The 23,913-nt window shown below is 31.5% G+C and overlaps 1 protein-coding gene and 1 long non-coding RNA gene across 2 annotated transcripts; both read left to right on the top strand.

Moving 5' to 3' along the window:
- The first annotated feature begins 5,824 nt into the window (after positions 1–5,824).
- Positions 5,825–12,415, top strand: HMG (high mobility group). Its single transcript, XM_089716669.1, has 16 exons — positions 5,825–5,978; positions 7,191–7,376; positions 7,813–7,918; positions 8,101–8,237; positions 8,468–8,551; positions 8,715–8,809; positions 8,955–9,063; positions 9,249–9,335; positions 9,418–9,510; positions 9,652–9,849; positions 9,955–10,100; positions 10,186–10,330; positions 11,466–11,564; positions 11,654–11,833; positions 11,931–12,009; positions 12,112–12,415. Exons 1-16 carry the CDS (start codon positions 5,925–5,927, stop codon positions 12,237–12,239), a joined length of 1,926 nt encoding a protein of 641 aa, XP_089572795.1. The 5' UTR covers positions 5,825–5,924; the 3' UTR covers positions 12,240–12,415.
- A 1,290-nt stretch (positions 12,416–13,705) lies between these two features.
- Positions 13,706–23,673, top strand: LOC149492535 (uncharacterized). The gene is made up of 7 exons (XR_016318774.1): positions 13,706–14,198; positions 14,415–14,552; positions 15,230–15,311; positions 16,122–21,502; positions 21,719–21,856; positions 22,548–22,629; positions 23,440–23,673. It is a non-coding gene; the product is annotated as an uncharacterized LOC149492535 (long non-coding RNA).
- The last annotated feature ends 240 nt before the right edge of the window (positions 23,674–23,913 follow it).

The raw sequence follows: 23,913 nt of genomic DNA, 5'->3' as shown, positions 1-23,913 counted from the left end.
ATTGATTCGAACATGGTAATTCAGTGGCACAAAGCACTTGCGGGGATAATTACCATAGCTTAACTCATGCGTTTGATCCTTCACAGCGTAAATTTCCCCGGGCCAACCCCTTTGCCTCCAAAGGCAAGTGGAGACTAGTCAAGTTTGTAGAGCCTTAAACTTTTTGATACCTTCTGCAAGTATCAAAAACAGAATTAATTGATGTTTTGATGTTTGTCTTTCAACATTATTTCTTGAAATTAATTTGCATGCCCCAGAAATAGTGACAGCCAAAGCTGGCAACAGTTCTTTCTAAAATTCTCCTTTTTTGAATATTTAGGAGAATTGAAAAATTCTCAAGTAAAATCAAAATTTATTTGGTGTATCCTTGAGAAGAATACTCCAGAACCCCATTTGTTTTACTTTGTGATAAGAACAGCATAAGATATGCTACTTCCAGACAAGAATATGACCGTATCAGTAACAGTAGATATGGTCTAAAACAGCATACATATTCTTGGATTCATCGGTTAGTATTTTCTAAACTTCTAAACGGTGTTTCCTATGGAATCAAGTGATGGAATATTCCCATAGCAGGTATTAGCAGTCACTTATTCTGCTATAGAAGTAATCGCCTCGCTCGTTCTTTTTTATTTTTCATTCTTTTGATTAATTTATCAATTTATATATTTGGATTCTTGTAATATTACTAGTTTAAGGAAGCAAATTCGGATATTAATGTCACAATTTAATTGACAAATTGCTTAAAATAAAATTTAATTTTCTAGCAAAAGACTTGAAGCAGAGTTAGTAGTTTGTATGTATTTAATTGATTCTGTCAAACATGATTAATAATGTTACATGACTTGACATACCCATCAAATAAGATGCTATGAATTGGCTTTATTTGCTATAGTTTAATGGTAAGCTTCCATTTAGCCCATGGGATTACTGAAAGTTCTATATATGTTTCCTTTTCAGAGATTATGTTTAGCCTTTGGGATCATTATTAGTTTGTTGTTTATGAGACAGCAGCACTTCAAGTTAAATGAACATTACAGTAATCAAATCCATTATTAGTTAAGAGTTTTTTTTGAGTATTGAGAAGAGAACTCGAATCTAGATATATTGTTAAGTTGTACATGCACTTATCACTAGACTATTCCTTGGTGTGCATTATTAGTTAAGAGTTAGGACTTGCAATTGGTTATATATATATATATATATATATATAATATTTTCTTCTATTTCATGTGGCTTACATTATTTTCCAAAAAAAAAAAAAGGTTGATTTAACAGGGTTAGTTTAGTTGCAATAAATCCATGGGATTTGTCTTAATTAAGAATGAAAGTGGTACATGCATTTTTAGATATCTGCCCCGATCTGATGTGTTTAAAGAGATATTAGTAGTTATAAATGAGTTTGAGATAGGTATGAGTAATGAACTTACTATCTGTAACAAAATATGGATCAGGTACAAGCATAGATCTTTGGATATCTATCATCCATTGATAGTGGATGCCCGCAAATACCATATCCATTTAATAAAAAATATATTTTAAATAAATTCAGATTTCAATAGTTTAGATTCGCGGGTACCTAACTATTTAAAAGTACTTTAAATGGATACAAATAATAAAATTTTAAACAGATATAAATAGCTTAAAATTTGCAAAATCACACTCGCTTCCACCCCCAATCTTAATACATATTTTATTCTCTATTGTTGCAAAAGTAGCAACTCGGTGCATATACCATATTAAGGGCTTGTTTGGTTAAGCAGTTTTAGACAGCTGATAGCGGTTGCTGATTGTTGATAGCGGATAGTTATTGTTGATAGTTGTTACTGATAGCGAATGAATAGTGAGTGTTTGGTAAATGTGTAATCAGTGTGTTGCTGTTAATACGTAAAATGACTAATAAAAATATATATTAAATAAATTAAAATTTACATATAAAATATTTCTAATCTATTTCTAATGAACTAAAAAATAAGAAAAATAAAAATAAAAAATTAATTAAACTATGTATCTTAATTAATAAAATATATGAACATATAGATAAAACTATGTATCTTAATATTAATAAACATATTAATAAAACTTATCTAATTATCTAATAAAAATCCAATACAACACAATTAATATATGTCAATCAATAAAATAATAAAAAGAGTAGAAAATTTTACCTGATGATAATAGGTTAAACTATGATCTTCTTTTAATATTATTTTATTCTTAATGGGCAAAGAAAATATATTAATGTTGGAAGAAAAAAAAAAATGTTCTTTTAATATTCTTTTATTCTCAATGGGCAAAGAAAATATATTAATGTTAGAAGAAAAAAAGGTATGTGAGATATGTAACATTATTAGTAATATGATATTTTAGTCTATTTATGTAAAATACTAATAGCAGTTGGTAAAAAGCTCCAGCTGATGATGAAATCAATAACGGATTGAGAGTTCTATTAATTATTAACTGCTAATTGGAATCTTTACTAAATATTTTTAATCTAGTTATTGCGCCATAATTAACTATCTATTGCATGAAAAAGTTGAACCAAACGCTGCCTAAAGTGAAAATGCAAGATCTCTGAATAGATTTTGTGGGACTATAGTTATTTACAATTTAATAATTTATAAATAAAAATGCAATTCTTATTTTTAAATTTCAAGGACTACTAAGATGAAATTGCATACATCATTTTTAATGGTGAACTAAAATGTGATGAAATTATCAGAAAATTTGATGAAATTAAATATAGAATTAAAAGTCTTTGGCTTTACTTAGATACTTCCAACAAAATGAGAACTAAAATGTCCAAATACATCATTTAACACTTGAATTTTGACAAAAAAAAAAAAAAAAATTATAACACTCTGAATTATAAAATTGACCTTGTGGCACTATGAATTTCATTTTTTGTAATAATTTCACACTTTCTCACACTAAAAACAGTAAATTTTAAAGTTTTTTTTGCTTTTATATGCAAAATATCAATTAGATGTGGTTAATACAATTTTTGGAACAATAGTTTTACATTTTTTTATTTTTTAATAAGTGTTTAATCGATCTAATTTTATAAGTTGGATTGTTAATGAGTCAAATAAAGTATTTAATAAATATAATTTTATAAATTAAAATATTTAACTGGTCAAAATAAAATTTAAGAATACCATGAGAATTTTTTTGTAAAAGTACATGGTTGAATTTAGGTGACATCAGAGCTAAAATGCAATAAGAGTTGTGTATGCTGCTTGTTGGAGACGTGTCCATGTTTCAAGAATGTATAACATGGTTTCAGATGTGTGCTCAAAATGTACACATCCAAGGCTTGTAAACTAGGTTTTTTTTTTTTTTTTTTTTTTTTTTTTTTTGTTATAATTTTTTATTTAGATTTTATATATATGATGTCACGGTCCATTTTCTGGAGTGGAAGCGACAATAGAACTCGAGTCCGCTTAAGGCATTTGAAGTCCATATTAAGCCTTAACTGCATTGTAATAACCGCATATTAAAATTAGTCATGATATACGAACACAATTTGATTAATAAGTGAAATAAACGGATTAAATTTTAGACTAAATATATTTGTATCATTAATGGGTCATTCGTTTATAATACAAATATAGATGTATCTTGTCACAAGTTGACGAACGGATTAGGCGAATGATCTATTTATTTAAAGATAAAGAGATAATTTTAATGTCAGATATAAATACTCTAATTAGTTATTGTTGTATTTAACTTTTTTATTTTAATTATGAATATTGAAGAATCTATATATTTTATGTATGAAAATTATTTTTAAATATAATTTGAGTTAAATAGGTTAAAACGTAGAAATTATACAGGTTATATGTATCGTGTTCGTGTTACCTATCTAATTTTTATATCATATTTGTGTTGACTCTAATTGTGTCGCCTGTTAGGCGAATCCGTATCGAACATGACATATCAATCTATTTTGATACCGTGTCTAATCACACATAATGAGTTTGGGCCAATTTCCTGTATATTACACGGCTATACATTCATATATTTTATTCAATATTTATTTTACATCCCACATCATCTAATTATATATCTTCTTTTTAGTCTTCTTTTTAAATTTCACTAAGAAATATTTATAACTATTTATTATGATACATCAATCTTGTGTACCTTCAAAAAAATCTTATATACCAATAACAACTTGAAGTAATAATATCAAGTAGTGATTGACCTGTGAATGAATATACATCATGTAAATCAACAACATCATCCACAAATAAACCTCTAAAGAGTTAGTCTAATACAAATCAAGCTAGACAAATTTTCGGTGATTCCTTAAGGGTAGGGATTGCAATGGGTAGGGTTTGGATGGTGATTCCTTGGGGGTAGGGATTGGAATGGATAGGGTTCGGATTGGATAGTGCAATACTTATATCCAAACCCAATTATATCCTCAATCCCCATGCCCTGTCGGGTATCCAATGAGTTTAGTTATACTCATCCCAAATCTAATGGGTTTGGTTATATCTATGAGTACCCATTATCCTTGGATTTTTATGGATATATATTACCCACGGATATCCATTTATCTACGGACTAATATTGTTTAAAAGTTACATTATATTGAATTAAAAAATTAAAGTATTTATCCAAATGACTTATATCATACATAAAGAAAGTATGAAAACAAGTCAATACATAAATAAATGTTTAAACAATGATAAATTAAAGTTTTAACTCCAAAAATGTTCTTATTATAATACTTCACTGAAATGAAATGGTAACAAACTATTTAAGTGTAATTAAAATCAATTAATAGAATAACTCAAAAACCCACATAAACTATTATTATCTGAACACTTCAAATTACTATTATCATTATGATTTTTTTCCATTATTTGAAATTGAAGTTTACATCAAATATTAAAACTTAAAATTTAAATTTCAAGATATAAAATTTTAAAAATTTGACCAATTCAAATTAATATGTGAAAATCAGGTAAAGTTGTTTTGTATTACACTATATTAAATTAAAAGTAAGATTATAATTTATAAAGTAATCCAATTTATTAAAAATTATATACTATAATTTTTTTAAAAATAATAAATTTTTAAATCTCTTGGATTTGAATTTCGAGTAAGGGTTGGGTTCGATTTATATTAGTAATATCCATACCCCACCCATACTCAAAATAAAACTTTCGAGTTTTACCCATGCCCTATCCAAACCCAGTCAAAACCCTAAAATTGAAATTTGACTAAGTTCGGGTTGGATGTATACTCATCAGAGTCAGGTTGATTTTGTCATCCTTAGTTGGAGGTATCCAAGCAGTTAATTAATCCTTGCTTGGACTTAAGCCCACTAATATTCATAGATCATAAGGCATGCATATTGGAGATTTGCCCCGTGCATATGGAGGAAGCATTTGTATGGACCCCGAGCTGGAGAATTGAAACTACGCTTGTCTGCTGGTGAAAAAGAAAAAGAAAAATATTAATTAAACTATATTTCCTGGACACATTTTAATTTTTCCTTACAAAGGCAGATTCAGAGTTTTGACATTTGACATAGAGGAACTAATTAAAACTCAACTTATCTCCTTTCCCCTTTTTTTTTTTTTTTTTTTTTTTTTTGTATAAACTTAATTTCCTTTTTCTTAAAATTAATACTTAAAGAAAATATTTTACCTGTTGAGCAGATAACTGGTCCAAATCTTCTCAAGTTTTCTTTTATAAAGCTACCATAGCAAGCAACAAAAGTTTAGTGATACACAATTCAGCAAAACGCACCGTAGCATGTCATCCACCTGTTTCGCGCCACAAGCCAAGGGTACGCATTACTCACCGCTCGCTAACTATAAAATCATTTCGCTTCCTTTTCTGTTTGTTATTTATTTTAATTACAGAGACACTCTCTGCCTATTGCTCGATTGCTCGATATAGCAGAAATGACTGATGGTCACCTCTTCAACAATATCTCTCTCGGCGGCCGTGGAGGCACTGTAAGCTCTTTTTCTCTTTGTAACCCTCTTCTTTTCCCCTCTGCTCGTCTCTCTTCTCCTCCCGTCGCTTTTTATTAGCTATGCAAGTTTAGTGTTATGGTGTTCAGTATGAGTTCAATTTTGTTTATTTTCGAACCCTAGCTTCTTTCAAACGCTATTTTGTTCTTTTTGTAGCTTTGTTTATGGATTTTAGTGGTTTAGTTCCTAGAAATTAGGAGGAGAATGAATAAATATTAGAAATTTGTTTTTTTTATGTAGTAAATCTGCTTTCTGAAACCCTAAATTTTCCCTTTTTACTTGTATAGCTTGGGTGGTTGGCCTGAGACTTCGTTTGCTGAGAGTTTTTAGTTGAATGAACTAGTGATTGATTATTTAGTATTGCTCTGTTATGCTTTGCTTTTTGAAACCCTAATTTCTATTTTCCTTCTGGGCATATGTGCCTTTTTTTTTTTTTTTTTTTTTTTTTTTTTTTTTTTTTTTTTTTTTTTTTTTTTTGCTTTTTCGGTTTAGTGTTAATAGGATAAGGTATCATCAATGGTTGAGATTTTTTTTTTTTTAATATCTTATGATTGTAATATATGAAACCGTAATTAGGGTTTAACTGAAATTTCTCTTTTAAGTTGATCAGAAGGGACCAAGAATTGGGGCTTTTTTCAGTCTCTAAGACTTAAGAAGAATATCAACTATTTTATGGCTATCATTTCATCAGTTAAAACTCTAACTTGTTGAATGTGATCCAATTTATCATTGTAATTTTATCATTTTGGTTGTATTTATTTCTTGCAGACTATGAGTGATATCATGCAAGTTGATGGTGATAAAAAAAAAATCCAATTAATTCTTTTTAATTTTATCTGCTAATATCCTGAAATCATATAATTCTCGCCTCCTTTCTTTATTCCTATGTCAAAATGATGGCATTATTTTCCTTGAATTCAGTTTGTTTGTTGCATAAGTTTCAAGTTTGGCTTCTGTGAATCCTGAAAACAAACGGAAAACAGTTTAGATAGTTGGATCTATAATTGCTGCCACTTAGTCTAGCTGTATTGCATAAAAATACTGAAACCTAATTTGTTGAATTTGATAAATATTTTTCCATTTAATTTATTTTTCTGCTTTTTGTACCTTTAAATTTTGGCAATTAAGATAGTCAAAAAGTGGAAAACTGGAATCTCAAAAATATGGTTTATCTGGTTAAATTTTGAAATGCAGAATCCCGGGCAGCTTAAAATACATTCTGGAGGAATCCTATGGAAGAAACAAGGAGGTGGTAAAGCAGTGGAAGTGGATAAAGCTGATGTTGTAGGAATAACATGGATGAAAGTACCAAGAACAAATCAACTTGGCATTCGAATCAAAGATGGATTGTACTACAAATTCACTGGATTCCGAGATCAGGTCTCCTCTTCAACCCCCCTCCCCTGTTATTATTAAGTTGGACTATTCCACATGTACAAAGTTGCCATGTCACTAGATTCCATTAGTATGGAATGCATGCCATTGCTGACCTTTTTTTTCTCTTTAGTGCATCAATATACTGTTTTGTAACTTGCCTTGACAAGCTGATGGTGATTTACTTCTTCTATCATGGCTTCATGAAGTTCTTATTACATTTAATTTGTTGCATGCATGCTTTGGATTCTCTAGAAGAGGACCTTAGAACTTGTCCACAGTAGCGTACTGATTCTCTTTATTGTCTCATGGCCTTGGTTCTCAACTCTTGCAGTTTTTGTGTTATCATTTTATGGAACTCTTTTGGCTTTTACCTTGATAAACATTGTATAGGACGTCATAATTTCCCAAGTGTAACTTCTCTCTCATTCATGCTTTATAGGACCTAGCAAACTTGACCAATTATTTCCAAAGCACTTGTGGAATAACACCAGAAGAGAAGCAGCTTTCAGTTAGTGGCCGTAATTGGGGGGATGTTGATCTAAATGGTTGGTAACTATATGCTCTATTAGATTCTCGGGGACAACTAGTTGGATTGTCTTGCCTTTGAATTTCATATAACCTTTGCTCTTTACGATGGTTGGTTAGTTTCTCATATTTGTGCTACCTCCTTCATAGCATATGCGCTGCATATATATATTTATCTTGAGAACTTGCATGCATTTTCCAGGAAATATGCTCACTTTTTCGGTTGGTTCAAAGCAAGCATTTGAAGTATCATTAGCAGATGTCTCACAAACACAAATGCAAGGGAAAAATGATGTCATCTTGGAGTTCCATGTGGATGATACAACTGGAGCTAATGAGGTTTATTTTTATTATTTGCACTATTCATTCCTCTGGGACAGTCTTAGCTGCAACATTTCATTTGCATGGTTCTATGGCTACCTCTGTGGCCCTTCCCGAAATCTTATTTGACTTGCTATGAGATTATAACATATACGACTAGTGGGAAATAATTTATCAATTTTAAATTTTTGTTCTTTCATTTAAAAGTGAGATTATTATTTCTTAAGCATAATGGTTTATGCTTGCAGAAAGATTCCTTGATGGAGATAAGTTTCCATATACCTAGTAACAATACCCAGTTTGTTGGTGATGAAAATCGTCCTCCTGCTCAGGTAGTTATTTATTTCTCATTATTCTTATTATTTTTGTTGTATGTGCTTGTTCATTTAATAACAAAAAGTAATTGTAAATGGATGTATCCATGACAAGTAATTTAAATATATGTATATGCTCTTCAACTGCCCATTGACTTATTATCTATCCACTCTGTACAAGGTTTTCCGAGACAAAATAATGTCAATGGCAGATGTTGGTCCTGGAGGTGAAGAAGCTGTTGTTACATTTGATGGTGTTGCAATCCTGACACCAAGGTAAAAACCATGGAATCCGCATGCACACATATTCACTTAATTTTGTGGCTAATTGAAGACAACCATGAGATGTCACATCTTTGAATGCTTTGGCATTTCATATGCTGGCTCTTTGATGTTAGTTTACGGATTTTTTTTCATACAGGGGTCGTTACAATGTCGAACTTCATTTGTCATTTTTGCGGCTCCAAGGACAGGCCAATGATTTCAAAATTCAGTACAGCAGTGTTGTTCGCCTCTTTTTGCTTCCAAAGGTTTACCCCCATCTTTATAGGCACTGATTGTTTATCTGCGAAACTGCGAATGACTATTTTCAATTGTATTTGCTTGTTTTTCTTCATAAAGATGTTGTGATTTTTTTATTCCCTTTGAGAGTCATTGCAGCTTGTTCTTTGATGACCTTCTCCTCAATGGTTATAACATTTTTTTTTCACTGCAGTCTAACCAGCCACATACCTTTGTTATTGTTACTCTTGATCCACCTATTCGCAAGGGCCAAACTTTGTATCCACACATTGTGTTACAGGTATCATTTAGTTACTTAGGATTTGGTTTTCTTATAATTATTACTTTCATGGACTTATTGTTTGTTCTATTTTTGTGTATAGTTTGATACCGACAATGTCGTTCAGAGCTCTTTGTCAATAAATGAAGACCTTTTAAGCACAAAGTATAAGGACAAGTTAGAATCATCTTATAAGGTAATAGCTATGCTTTTTTGTTCTCTTTTCTGTTCTGAACAGGTACAAATACCATTGTGTTTAAGTTTGAAGAGAGAATGACTTGGAATTTTTTCACAAAGATTGAAATGCCTTTCCATGCTTTGGTTTCTCATCAAACAGGGACTCATTCATGAGGTGTTTACAACAATACTGCGTGGACTATCTGGTGCTAAAGTTACTAAACCAGGAAAATTCCGCAGCTGTCAAGATGGTTATGCTGTGAAGTCATCATTGAAAGCTGAAGATGGCCTCTTATATCCACTTGAGAAAAGCTTCTTCTTCTTACCCAAGCCTCCAACTCTCATTCTTCATGAAGAGGTACAATGTTTTTCATTTAAGCTGGTGCAGTAATATGTTTTAAAGGATATTTGTTTCTTTGATTTTTGCCGGTTCCTCATAGTTTCCCTTTGGTTCATATGCAAGATTGATTATGTTGAATTTGAGAGGCATGCAGCTGGTGGCTCAAATATGCATTACTTTGATCTTCTTATTAGACTCAAAACTGAACAAGAACATCTGTTTCGGAACATCCAGAGAAATGAGTACCACAATCTTTTTGACTTCATTAGGAAAGTTCCTTTCTTGTTTATGTGCCTAGCATGGCTGTTCTTTCATATTCTTTACTGAAGCTTTATGTTTCGTTTGTCCATACAGTGGGAAGGGTCTGAAAATTATGAATCTGGGTGATATGCAAGCTACAAATGGAGTGGCCGCTGTTCTCCAGAATGATGATGATGATGCGGTTGATCCACATCTTGAGCGCATTAAGAATGAAGCTGGAGATGAGAGTGATGAAGAGGTAAAATTTTTAGTTAATGGTTTAATGCTATATCTTCCATAGGCTTAGAGACACTGTAACGTAACTGGTAGACTTCATTTCATCCATGACTGCGTGTATGTGTATGCATGTGTTAGACACACTTAATACAAACAGTTGAATATATAAATTCACTCCTAAAAATGGCACCCTCAACTTTTACTTTGACGCATTAAACACTTCAACTTATAAATTCCACCTATTGGACATTTCACTTGTGGAATTATTTTATTGAGCATTTCAACTGGCAAAATTATATTAAAATAACACCTATTAAATAGTTGGAAAATGTGAAAATTGTTGTTTTAAAAGTTATGCTAATTACACATCAAATTAATATTTTGTAAGGGTATAAATTAGTTTGGAATATACCAATCCATATCGAATTTCCAAATCGAATTTCAATTTGGAATGGAATTTTGGAATGTAGAATTTAAAGTGGAATGTACTTTTTAAAATATTGGTATATGGAATATGGAGTAGAAACTAATAGAAATTTCCAATTCCGATCTATATACCAGACTTCTATTTTTTTCATATTTAGTTTTAATTATATATTTTAAAATATAGAACTTGAGTAAAATATTTTCGAAATTTAATATTAAAGAAACTCTTATTTCATTCTAAAACTATATAGTTTAATGAAATACTTTAATCATAATAATTATCAATATAAGCTTGAATATCAAAGAGTCAAAATACAAAAAGAAGCATGCTTTACAGAGTCACAATTTGCATGTTTATCATTGATCTTTTTGAGTATTGTCAAGTGATTAGGAAAAAGTATCATCATTCCCTTTTTTTTTGTGCTTGACAAGCATTTTTTTTTTTTTTCAAATGATCAACTTTGAAAAATTTCTAAAACTTTTTTATACAAATTGCTCCCTTGATCTGTTTTTTGCTTTTAATTCTTATTTCTATTTCTAATTTCTTATTTTTAAATTTTACTATATCTATTTCATAGTCGCACTAACTTTATGTTTTCCATATTTGCTGTAGCCGAATACAAATTGAACCCACTTGTTTTGACACACTTTGTATGGTTACATGTGCATCCCCTAGCTTGTCTGAGAGTAATGGTCATTTGGTGCTGACAGAATGAATCTAATATTTACAGGATGAAGATTTTGTTGCTGACAAAGATGATGGAGGCTCCCCTACTGATGATTCTGGGGAGGAAGATTCTGATGCTAGTGACAGTGATGGTGAGAAAAAGGTAAAGCATTCTCTCTGCGCATATTATTGAAACTAACTTTTAGATGGTTAACTGTTGTATATTTTATGTCAAATGGATTGCAATTTCAGAAGCCCGTAAAAAAGGAATCTACTAAGGAGCCTTCATCTTCTAAGCCAGCATCTAAGAAGAGATCCAAAGATGCAAATGAGGATTTGTCTAAGAAGAAAAAACAGAAAAAGAAGAAGGATCCAAATGCACCAAAAAAGGCAATGTCTGGTTTCATGTTCTTCTCACAAATGGAAAGGGAGGTGAGCCTAATACTCTTCCATTGCAATCAAATCAAAGATATCTAGCGTGATTATAATTTACTCGAATAAGCTGCTAATCTTGGCATGTTGATGGCAGAATGTTAAGAAAAGTCATCCTGGCATTGCTTTTGGCGGGGTTGGCAAAGTACTCGGAGATAGGTGGAAACAATTGTCAGGTTGCATATTCTCTCGTGATTTTTGTTTTACATTGTTACTTATTAAGATGGGGGTTCTGTATTAAGGTTTTTCTGCATTTTGTTTTGTGTCTTGATATGCAGCGGAGGAAAGAGAACCATATGAAGCAAAGGCTCGAGCAGATAAAAAGCGTTATGAAGAAGAAGTCAGCGGCTACAAGAACCCACAGCCAGTGAATGTAGACTCGGGGAATGAATCTGATACGGAATAGATAGTAGTAATAATGCTAATTTACGAAATTTTGAGACTGGAGGAATCCTTTTCTGTGTAAAGCCATTATTGCATTCTAAATTTCATGTCAATGGATATGGTAGAAATTCGTATCTTTTTATATGGGTTTGCTTTGGCAATGAAATGAAAGAGGTCTTTGTGGTTTTTGAATCGGAAGGATGGCTTTTATTTTTTCTTCTCATTTTATTTCCTACTATCCATTGGCGGTTAAGGACGGAAGGAACGGCATGGCACGTGTGTGTTACGTAATTTTCTGTCCTGTTCCAAAATTATATTAAAAAAGTTGTTATAGTTATCAATTGTAATTAAATAAAAGTTTATCATTTACAAATTTAGTAAAAAAGTAAATAATTTAATTATTCATATATTTATTGAACTCATTGTAGGTTGCTGCTTAGTATTAAGCATTATAAAACATAAAATCTCAAGCTATCAAATTTTACAATTTTCTTATGAATCTTGCAATAAAAAAAAAAAAAAATAGTAAAACCAAATAATTCAAACAGATAATTTCAAGTAGTCAGGACAATTAAATTTTACGTTTATTTAACTTAAGAGTTTTAAAAAAATAAAGTCAAATAATTTAAAATTATTAATCCAAGAAGGCTCTAACGATTTCAAGTACTTGGTATTTAATTTTACATTTATTCTATAAATTTTAACTCATCATAAGTGCTATTTTTATTTGCCGTTCATTTATTCAAATTTTGATTCTTATTTTATCTCATTCCCAAATTAACATCTTATTAGACTCCGTTTGCTTCAAACTCAACTCAAACTTGTAGTGGATAGTTAATTTGATACTCATACATATCCTAAACCTACTTAATTGTATCTAAATCTACTATAAATAGATTTTTATGGGCTAGATATCTACGAAAACTCACTCGGTTCCACCCATAATCACATCAATAACTTTGGAATTAATATAAACGATGAAACTAGGCACGCGGTTCAAAATTTTTAAAATATTGAACTTGAATGGCCTTTGGAACATTGGTTCTAGTCCGGTTTCAGTTTTGATCAGTTTCAGTGCGGTTCTGATAAACCGACGGTCCTAATCACTGTTTCTGGTTATTTATGTTTTTTTTTAATTAGTTCTAATATTACATCTTTCTTTCAAAAATATTAATATGAGCTTAAAAAATATTGGTAAATTTTATTTTAAATAAATTTTAGAATGCTCATACTCATATAAGAATAAAATTAATTAATTTTACAAAATAATCAAATAAATTATCACTTTATGTAATACCCCGAATTCTTATTTTCGAAACTTTTGAATTTTTATTAAATCAAAAATCAGAAATTTTAATCATGTGGACTGCAAGTATAAAATAGCCTCAATTCAAGCCCAAGTTTACGAAGTTGGGCTCAAGCCCAAAACACATTATCGAAATTTATCAAAAATATATATATATATATATATATATATGATTATTAATATTAACATTAAGTAAATTGAAGGAATGTTATAGAACCTAACTAAAATAATCAAAATAAATTAAACCGGACCTAAAAATCAATTTAATTTGTCGAGAACCACACGAAGGATCCGAAAATCGATCGGAAAACTCGAAAAACCAAACGAAATGAGACCAAATCACTGAATCAGACCGAACCGGTTCGAATCGAACCGGATCGGCCCACTTTTCTTTTCTTTTCTTTTTCTTTCTTTTTCTTTTCTTTTCTTTTCTTCCTTCTCCTTCTCCAGTAGCGTGGCCTCCTCCTCCTCCTCCTCCTTCCTCTCCTTCGATCTCCTTCCTCCGGCCACCAAATTCAGCAAATGAATACTCTAAAAATATCTACTCAACGTGAGGAAGAAGATTATAGCTTAGATTTGAACTGAAATTGTGTCTATTTTGAAGGGGAAGAGCTTGAAGTTTTGGACACCTTTTTCCGACGATTCACGCCGTTTCAGGCAAGCCTTGGACACAAGGTGAGTACCAAATGACTCCTCTCTTCTTCCTCTTTCATTTGATGGCCTCCTCGTCGACTGTAATAGCCGGAATCGGAAAACCCAAAATGGGTATCACCGAACCTTTCCGCCCAATTTCCGGCCAACTGGTTCACACCCACCTTGATTTGAACACATATTAGTGATCCTCTCATCGAAACGAATAAAATGATGTATTGTTTGTCAATTTTGGTGAAGGTTAAATTTTCCGGCCACCGTGCACGGTGGCGGCGGCGGCGGTCCGGCGACCGGCCGGCGAGACTCCGGCGAGACTTCAAGGGACAGAATGCTCTCCTCTTCGTGCGGAACACGGAAATGAAATTTGATTTTAAATCGGTACACTCTAAAGCTTAATCCGCAATTTTTGAATAAATTCTGAATTAATTAATTAATGAACTTAATTAAGTATTTAAGTAAATTAAATTAAATATTATTAAATAGATTTTATGAATATTAATTATAACTATAAGGTTGGTACAAAAAAAAAAATATATTCCTAGCTAATAATAAATTTTAGGAATTTTATTAACAAATAAATAGTTATAGAACAATTAATTATAATGGATTATGTGAATTAAGTGACCGAATAAATGATGGATATGGCGGACGGGATTAGTGGATATGAATTTGCCCGATGGATGGGCTGTGTGTGTGGATTTGTGAAAATTTGAAAAAAATTTGGATAGTCCAGTTTATAGAGGAAATGCTGTCGAATTTTTAATAAAACACTTAATGAAGAATTAAATTAGTTATTCTTAAGAAGTAGTGACGACGAAAATTTGAGGTATTAAGAAATATTATACAATATTAGAATTATCATTATATAATATTTCTCACCGAATAATTAGAGATTTTATCTGAAGGTTATAAATTTATAAATGAGAGAACCTAGATATATATATGCATATATAACAAGTGAATTAAATGACCGGTAGCCAAAGTAAATAAACGAATGTGAAATATAAGTTTTTGAATTAAAATTCTTATTTAGAATTTTCTTGTTTATTTTAAAGGCTTATAAAATACAAAATGCGAGGACAAAAGCTGGAAGCATGTGGCTAAAAAGGCAGTCCTTTTAAAGGACAATAAAGAACTGTGAGTAGTGTTAGATAACTAGCGTCATCCGCCTGCATTCATGCATTCACGGCTAAATGTTATCATGCATTATTTTGTTGAATTGCCATATTATGATGCACTATTCGTTGATATTAAAAATTGTTTGATTACTTGTGCTATGAATATACTGTGCCTTGTTTGTGTGGAATTGGGATGACGTGGACCACCATGGGTTTGTGAGGACGGTCTGTGATATGGATCCTGAATATGATATGATATGGAATTTGACCGTCGGCCGGGAAAATGGGAGATCGGCGCCCCCGTGTGCACCTGATGATATGGATTATATGGAAAACCACAGGATGGCTTCTTGTTGTTGCGCACCTGATAATCTAGATTTGATTGTAGCCCGCAGGGTGGCCTCCTGTTGTGAGCACTTGATGATCTAGATTGGATGGAGACCACCGGGTTGCCTCCTGTTGGTATGGAAAAGAAAAGAGAGAATGGAAAAACAATGAGAGGACTGGTCAGTGAGGATTAGACCAGTTGGCCGTATGGGGGATCGGCTCCCTGGTGCACATGTATGAGAGGGCGAGCCATGTGTGAGGACGGCTCGCTGGGGATTCAGGTGGTGCCATTGACTAATTTCCACGTGATGTGATTATATGAAGGTGATAATACTTGTGATTGCTGTTGTATTGCCATTTGTGTGACAAAGTGCATGATCATATAATTAAACGGTAACCGGATAAAAATATTTTAGCATCTGTGTGATTGTGTGGGGTGAGAGGGTTATCTAACCCTACTCATTGAGTTTGGCGCTCATCCCTGCCTACTATTTTTTTTCAGGTAATAGAAAGAAAGGAAAGCCCTATGGAGTTGAGACACTTATTGTAGAAGATTGTTAATGATAGAAATAACGATGTGAATGTAAAGGTAGAGTTCCGCAATTGTATTCCAGTTGGGTTGTAAACAAATAGTAAAAGTCCATATTAAATATATGAACTGCATTTTGGATGCATATGTATAAAATGTTAATGGGCCTGAATCCATAATTATGAATAGAAAGTGAGATTTAAATAAGTTAGGCTTACTACGGGCTTCGGGGGCCTTAAGCCCACCTAGGTCCTAGTGCCGGTCCGGTCCATGGAAATGGGTCGTGACAAAGTTGGTATCAGAGCATAAGTCGGGCCTTAGGAATCAATTGCGGAACATAGGAAATTAAATAGAGAGCTCCTATGTTGGGATCGGCCGTAACCAACAAAGGAGGTGTAGTCTGGATTGAATTCCATTTTAGTGCCGGTGGACGCATCGTGCACGAGGATGGAAGGAAATCTATATGAAACTTAGGATGAGAATTAAATGTATATAAGTAATAGTAAATCATAAAAAGGTCCGGGTAACTGACGTTTATAAAATAAACATTTCGAGTTTTGCTAAATCCCCTCCATCTATTTTGAAGCAGAAGATCAGTTAGAAATTGGTGTAATGGCCTGATCACCCAGTACACCATGATTCGACAAGAGACACTGCTTCAAAAAAAAAAAAAAAAAAAAAAAAAAATTGAAATTATTTAGAAAAGAATTCGGAGTTTTAAAGACAATAAGAAAGTAAATTTATTTGAACTATGATTTGAGAAACATGTTTTATTATTTGCTTATTGGAAATTGTTTTGAAGTTGCAATTAATTGCTTGGTTTTATTGTTTTGTCGGCATGTCAAAAAAAAATTTATCTGATTTTAGAATTTAAATTATTTACAATGATTGCATGTTTGATTTATTTTATCATATTGTCTATCCCGAGGACTAAATTAGGCCTATAGAAATTAATATTGATAAATTAATAATAAATGGTATAGAATATGAATTTGAATTAAAATTTCAATTAAGATATAGATTAAATTCTAGAAATGTTACTGTTAGGGAATAAAAAGTGAAAATTGTAATGTACATTAAATTAAGGGTTAGCAAAAGAAGGATTTAGGACAAATAGTCATACTAGACAAGAAATCCTCAATTAACCAAGCGAAACTTAAGGATGTAAAGAGAAAATTTGTAACTTACTTAAGCATAACATTAAGGAGGATAGAGACTTATTGGAAAAATTAAATAGAGTTAGACGTGGAAACAATAATTTGTGTCTTAAAAAGTATTGATTGAGGTGAATCTCGACATATAGAATTTAAATAGAGCAATGAAATTAAAATAAAAGACAAAGGTAAACTAATTATGTGATTAAATATGAAGAAAATAATTTTTAACTGGATAGGTCATATTGAGGTGAGGCAGAATATAATAAGGAAATGGGTAAAACTTCCTTTGCACAACTAATATGAAGGGTAAGATTTTGGGTGTTTTAATATAGAATTAAAAGTAAAATTGGTTGGTAAATAATTGGGCAAAAGTTTGAATCGAAAATTTGATTAATATGGAAAAGATTGACTAATAGTTAATAGAAGTAATTACAAGCCATGAAATAATTATGAATCTTTTATAATAAAATGAGCAATTAGATTGAATCGATAATAGACTTATGGAACTAATGTGTAACTAAGGGATAGTTGGTATAATCTAAAATTTTATAAGGTGAAAGTGTAGTAAGTGTATTAGATATTATATAATTAAGATCCTAGCACATGTAGGATGCTTAAAGGGCTAGACTAAGTTCATAAATCTATTATAATAAAATGAATGTAGAAGATGATGAATAATGGGGAATGAATGGGGAAAGGAACGTGGATGCTGTAGGAAGCTTAATAAATTAAGGAAATTGGATGTATCTAGGTAGAGAGTTATGTAGAAAGGACTAATACCATTTATTAATCTAAGGTAATGATAAGAAACGTGTATAAAACCTGCTTTAAAGAATTAAGTACAAATTTAGATCGAGGTGCTAAAATAAAATAAAATAAAATAAAAGTTAATAAATTTGGAAGAGAATAAAGGTCAAAGATAACTCATAATGATGAAGTAGAGATAAAAAAAAAAAAAAAATTAGAATAAGAAATTCAAGAAATAATGACCTTACGACGGAATTAAATTTTGTGTAGAATAACGGTTTCACGCCATAGATTCATGTACCCAGCATTAAACTCTTTCAGGGATAGGACTTAAATGAGGTTGGGTACACTAAGGAGACATGAATGATAAAAGAAAGATTAAAATGAATCAAACAGCTAAAGAACTTGGATAGAACTAGGGGGATGTTAAATAATAGAAAAGCCAATGATGATCAATTAATTTATCTACTGTGAAATACTAGAATAAATAATTAGAAACAAATTGGGAAAGAAGTAAAATTCAGATGTAAGAAATATACATATATATATAAAAAAAAATGATGATAAAATAAGTAACGAAATAAATAAAGATAAAATAATAATATAAATATAAATATAAATATAAATATAAATATAAATCACTACTGAAAATAACTTTTGGGAAAATTTAAGGTGTGGACCAATCTACTTGAGAGACTAGTAATAGCGAAAGGAATAGTAATGATGGAGATTAGAATATTCTTGGTTTAAGAGGATCATTTAGGGATGAAATATGTAACAGTAGACTGGAACTAGATGATTTAAGGATTGTCCTCGTGGAGATAGATAATTCATTTTTGTTAAATACCAAAAGGTTTTAGAAAATACAATGAGTGTTGATTTTCAAACTTTATAAAAATATTTTTTATACCACGATTGAGATTGGTTTAAAATAAAAGTAAATGCAAATTTCTATTAAAAGAATTTCAAGGTTTTGTGTGAGTGACATGCCGATGTTTTTAAAAGTTGGAAAGGAAAATTATTTTGAAAGTTTCTAAATAGTCAGTTACCCATAGGATGGTCAACCTAGGCTGTAGTTGTCAACTCATTAGTCGAATTTTGAATAAACAATTAATCTAATAATTTATAACGGTGAAACAATGTATAGTGGAAATATGAATAAATGAGGACTCTTAAGTTACTCAAAAATCTTTAGTAGACACATTTGATGAAATGCCTGATATGAGATAATTAGTGTTGTAGACTATTATTATAAATGAACTCATTAAAATGGAAATTTTCTCAAGAATAAGAAATACAAATCAAGAAAACTTAGAAATAGATACATTTAGAATTGAAAGTTTTAGTACTATACCTTTTTAACTGTAGTAAATTGTGACAAATCAGAACTAAAGAGATTTGATGTGAAAATTTAAATTTTCTGGTAATTTATGAGATCATAAGAAAAGTATTTAACTCTAGAGGATATTTTGGAGTTCAATGGAAATATGTGGCAATTAATTTCTTCAGGCTTTTCAATAAGTATAACAATTAATAAATTTAAATCCTTACAGAAAAGAGAATAAAAGAAGCTAGTGAAGTGAATCGTAAGGTAATGGATAAAAATTTTGACATGTCAGCGAAAGGAGGAAGGACCAGAACTCAGTCGAGGTCTAGATAATAATACCAGGTGGCAGTGTGCTAACCTGAGAAACTAGAAATGATAAGGTTACATGGATAAATTTAAGGAAATCATAAATACCTTGCTAGACATAAATAAGTAAGGATGAGATAAATAAATTGATACTATATTTTAAAACTTGGATGGAGAAATTTAACGATTAGCTTAAGTATTATAAGGGCTAATTAGGGCCTTGCTATCATTTCATAATTAAGGCATAAATTGAACTTTCATATGGAAATGAATAAATTATTTAGTTGACGCAGAGTTGGGTGAAAGAAATTGAGTTATTGATGTTTTCTTAATTGGTGTGATGTCGAAATTGTAAGAAAGCGTTAGATCGGGACTTAAGAAAATAATAAAGATTAGATTGAAACAATAGTAATCGGATAAGTCGTGAAAAAAAAAAAAAAAAAAAAAAAAAAAAAAAAAAGAACTGATAGAGTGAGCTGGAATCACCCTGCGATATTATAAACAATGGGAATTACAAAAAAAAAAAAAAAAAAAAAAAAATTCTTAAAATTTTGGATTATAGTAATAGTTTTTCAACTTTGATTAAGCAAATATTTAGTCATAACATATGTAGATTAAATAAATCAAGTTTTATAATAAATAAATTAAATTTCAAATTTATTTTACATTATATATTTGGATTTCATAAAGGAATGCGTAATAAAATTTAATTTTCAAATGAAATTAAATAATCTTGGGGAACATAGATATATATATTAAGCATTTTATTGAAAAACTCGATTAATTATAAGATTTTTATTTAAAGAACGATTTTCTAAAGATTCCAATAGCCGAACGATGATAGTATTGAAGATTAATGTAATAAAACTCCTTATAAGCTTCAGCTAGGTGGTACTATGTAGCTTGAACGAAATTTTATTCTAAATATGATAATTGGCTGTAGAAGTACAACCCGAATACCCCACTCACTGCCTTTCCTCGATCTGTATTTTCGCTTTTGAGCTGTCTCCTTGGTAGTGGAAGCAATTTCTTGTGACTTTAAAATTCCCCATGCATCCATTCTTATTCTTTCCCACTAGATTCAATTCGAGGACGAATTGTCTTAAGGGGGGGAGATTGTAATACCCCGAATTCTTATTTTCGAAACTTTTGAATTTTTATTAAATCAAAAATCAGAAATTTTAATCATGTGGACTGCAAGTATAAAATAGCCTCAATTCAAGCCCAAGTTTACGAAGTTGGGCTCAAGCCCAAAACACATTATCGAAATTTATCAAAAATATATATATATATATATATATATATATATATATGATTATTAATATTAACATTAAGTAAATTGAAGGAATGTTATAGAACCTAACTAAAATAATCAAAATAAATTAAACCGGACCTAAAAATCAATTTAATTTGTCGAGAACCACACGAAGGATCCGAAAATCGATCGGAAAACTCGAAAAACCAAACGAAATGAGACCAAATCACTGAATCAGACCGAACCGGTTCGAATCGAACCGGATCGGCCCACTTTTCTTTTCTTTTCTTTTTCTTTCTTTTTCTTTTCTTTTCTTTTCTTCCTTCTCCTTCTCCAGTAGCGTGGCCTCCTCCTCCTCCTCCTCCTTCCTCTCCTTCGATCTCCTTCCTCCGGCCACCAAATTCAGCAAATGAATACTCTAAAAATATCTACTCAACGTGAGGAAGAAGATTATAGCTTAGATTTGAACTGAAATTGTGTCTATTTTGAAGGGGAAGAGCTTGAAGTTTTGGACACCTTTTTCCGACGATTCACGCCGTTTCAGGCAAGCCTTGGACACAAGGTGAGTACCAAATGACTCCTCTCTTCTTCCTCTTTCATTTGATGGCCTCCTCGTCGACTGTAATAGCCGGAATCGGAAAACCCAAAATGGGTATCACCGAACCTTTCCGCCCAATTTCCGGCCAACTGGTTCACACCCACCTTGATTTGAACACATATTAGTGATCCTCTCATCGAAACGAATAAAATGATGTATTGTTTGTCAATTTTGGTGAAGGTTAAATTTTCCGGCCACCGTGCACGGTGGCGGCGGCGGCGGTCCGGCGACCGGCCGGCGAGACTCCGGCGAGACTTCAAGGGACAGAATGCTCTCCTCTTCGTGCGGAACACGGAAATGAAATTTGATTTTAAATCGGTACACTCTAAAGCTTAATCCGCAATTTTTGAATAAATTCTGAATTAATTAATTAATGAACTTAATTAAGTATTTAAGTAAATTAAATTAAATATTATTAAATAGATTTTATGAATATTAATTATAACTATAAGGTTGGTACAAAAAAAAAAATATATTCCTAGCTAATAATAAATTTTAGGAATTTTATTAACAAATAAATAGTTATAGAACAATTAATTATAATGGATTATGTGAATTAAGTGACCGAATAAATGATGGATATGGCGGACGGGATTAGTGGATATGAATTTGCCCGATGGATGGGCTGTGTGTGTGGATTTGTGAAAATTTGAAAAAAATTTGGATAGTCCAGTTTATAGAGGAAATGCTGTCGAATTTTTAATAAAACACTTAATGAAGAATTAAATTAGTTATTCTTAAGAAGTAGTGACGACGAAAATTTGAGGTATTAAGAAATATTATACAATATTAGAATTATCATTATATAATATTTCTCACCGAATAATTAGAGATTTTATCTGAAGGTTATAAATTAGAATAGTTATTTATATAAATGAGAGAACCTAGATATATATATGCATATATAACAAGTGAATTAAATGACCGGTAGCCAAAGTAAATAAACGAATGTGAAATATAAGTTTTTGAATTAAAATTCTTATTTAGAATTTTCTTGTTTATTTTAAAGGCTTATAAAATACAAAATGCGAGGACAAAAGCTGGAAGCATGTGGCTAAAAAGGCAGTCCTTTTAAAGGACAATAAAGAACTGTGAGTAGTGTTAGATAACTAGCGTCATCCGCCTGCATTCATGCATTCACGGCTAAATGTTATCATGCATTATTTTGTTGAATTGCCATATTATGATGCACTATTCGTTGATATTAAAAATTGTTTGATTACTTGTGCTATGAATATACTGTGCCTTGTTTGTGTGGAATTGGGATGACGTGGACCACCATGGGTTTGTGAGGACGGTCTGTGATATGGATCCTGAATATGATATGATATGGAATTTGACCGTCGGCCGGGAAAATGGGAGATCGGCGCCCTCGTGTGCACCTGATGATATGGATTATATGGAAAACCACAGGATGGCTTCTTGTTGTTGCGCACCTGATAATCTAGATTTGATTGTAGCCCGCAGGGTGGCCTCCTGTTGTGAGCACTTGATGATCTAGATTGGATGGAGACCACCGGGTTGCCTCCTGTTGGTATGGAAAAGAAAAGAGAGAATGGAAAAACAATGAGAGGACTGGTCAGTGAGGATTAGACCAGTTGGCCGTATGGGGGATCGGCTCCCTGGTGCACATGTATGAGAGGGCGAGCCATGTGTGAGGACGGCTCGCTGGGGATTCAGGTGGTGCCATTGACTAATTTCCACGTGATGTGATTATATGAAGGTGATAATACTTGTGATTGCTGTTGTATTGCCATTTGTGTGACAAAGTGCATGATCATATAATTAAACGGTAACCGGATAAAAATATTTTAGCATCTGTGTGATTGTGTGGGGTGAGAGGGTTATCTAACCCTACTCATTGAGTTTGGCGCTCATCCCTGCCTACTATTTTTTTTCAGGTAATAGAAAGAAAGGAAAGCCCTATGGAGTTGAGACACTTATTGTAGAAGATTGTTAATGATAGAAATAACGATGTGAATGTAAAGGTAGAGTTCCGCAATTGTATTCCAGTTGGGTTGTAAACAAATAGTAAAAGTCCATATTAAATATATGAACTGCATTTTGGATGCATATGTATAAAATGTTAATGGGCCTGAATCCATAATTATGAATAGAAAGTGAGATTTAAATAAGTTAGGCTTACTATGGGCTTCGGGGGCCTTAAGCCCACCTAGGTCCTAGTGCCGGTCCGGTCCATGGAAATGGGTCGTGACACTTTATTTTGTGTAAATATTATTAATTAAATAAATTATTAGAAAATTTTGAAAAATGCTTCAAAGAATGTTATTTCGAACGTAGTAAATAATTTAAAAGGAAAAAAAAGGTAAAAACAATATAAGTTTAGACTAAATATTTCTCTTTTTTTTTTACAA

Source organism: Jatropha curcas, chromosome 11 (assembly GCF_041381405.1).
Source record: "Jatropha curcas cultivar XTBG-Jc1 chromosome 11, XTBG_Jcur_1.0, whole genome shotgun sequence".
Taxonomy (NCBI): domain Eukaryota; kingdom Viridiplantae; phylum Streptophyta; class Magnoliopsida; order Malpighiales; family Euphorbiaceae; genus Jatropha; species Jatropha curcas.
This window is presented reverse-complemented; position numbering and strand designations above follow the sequence as displayed.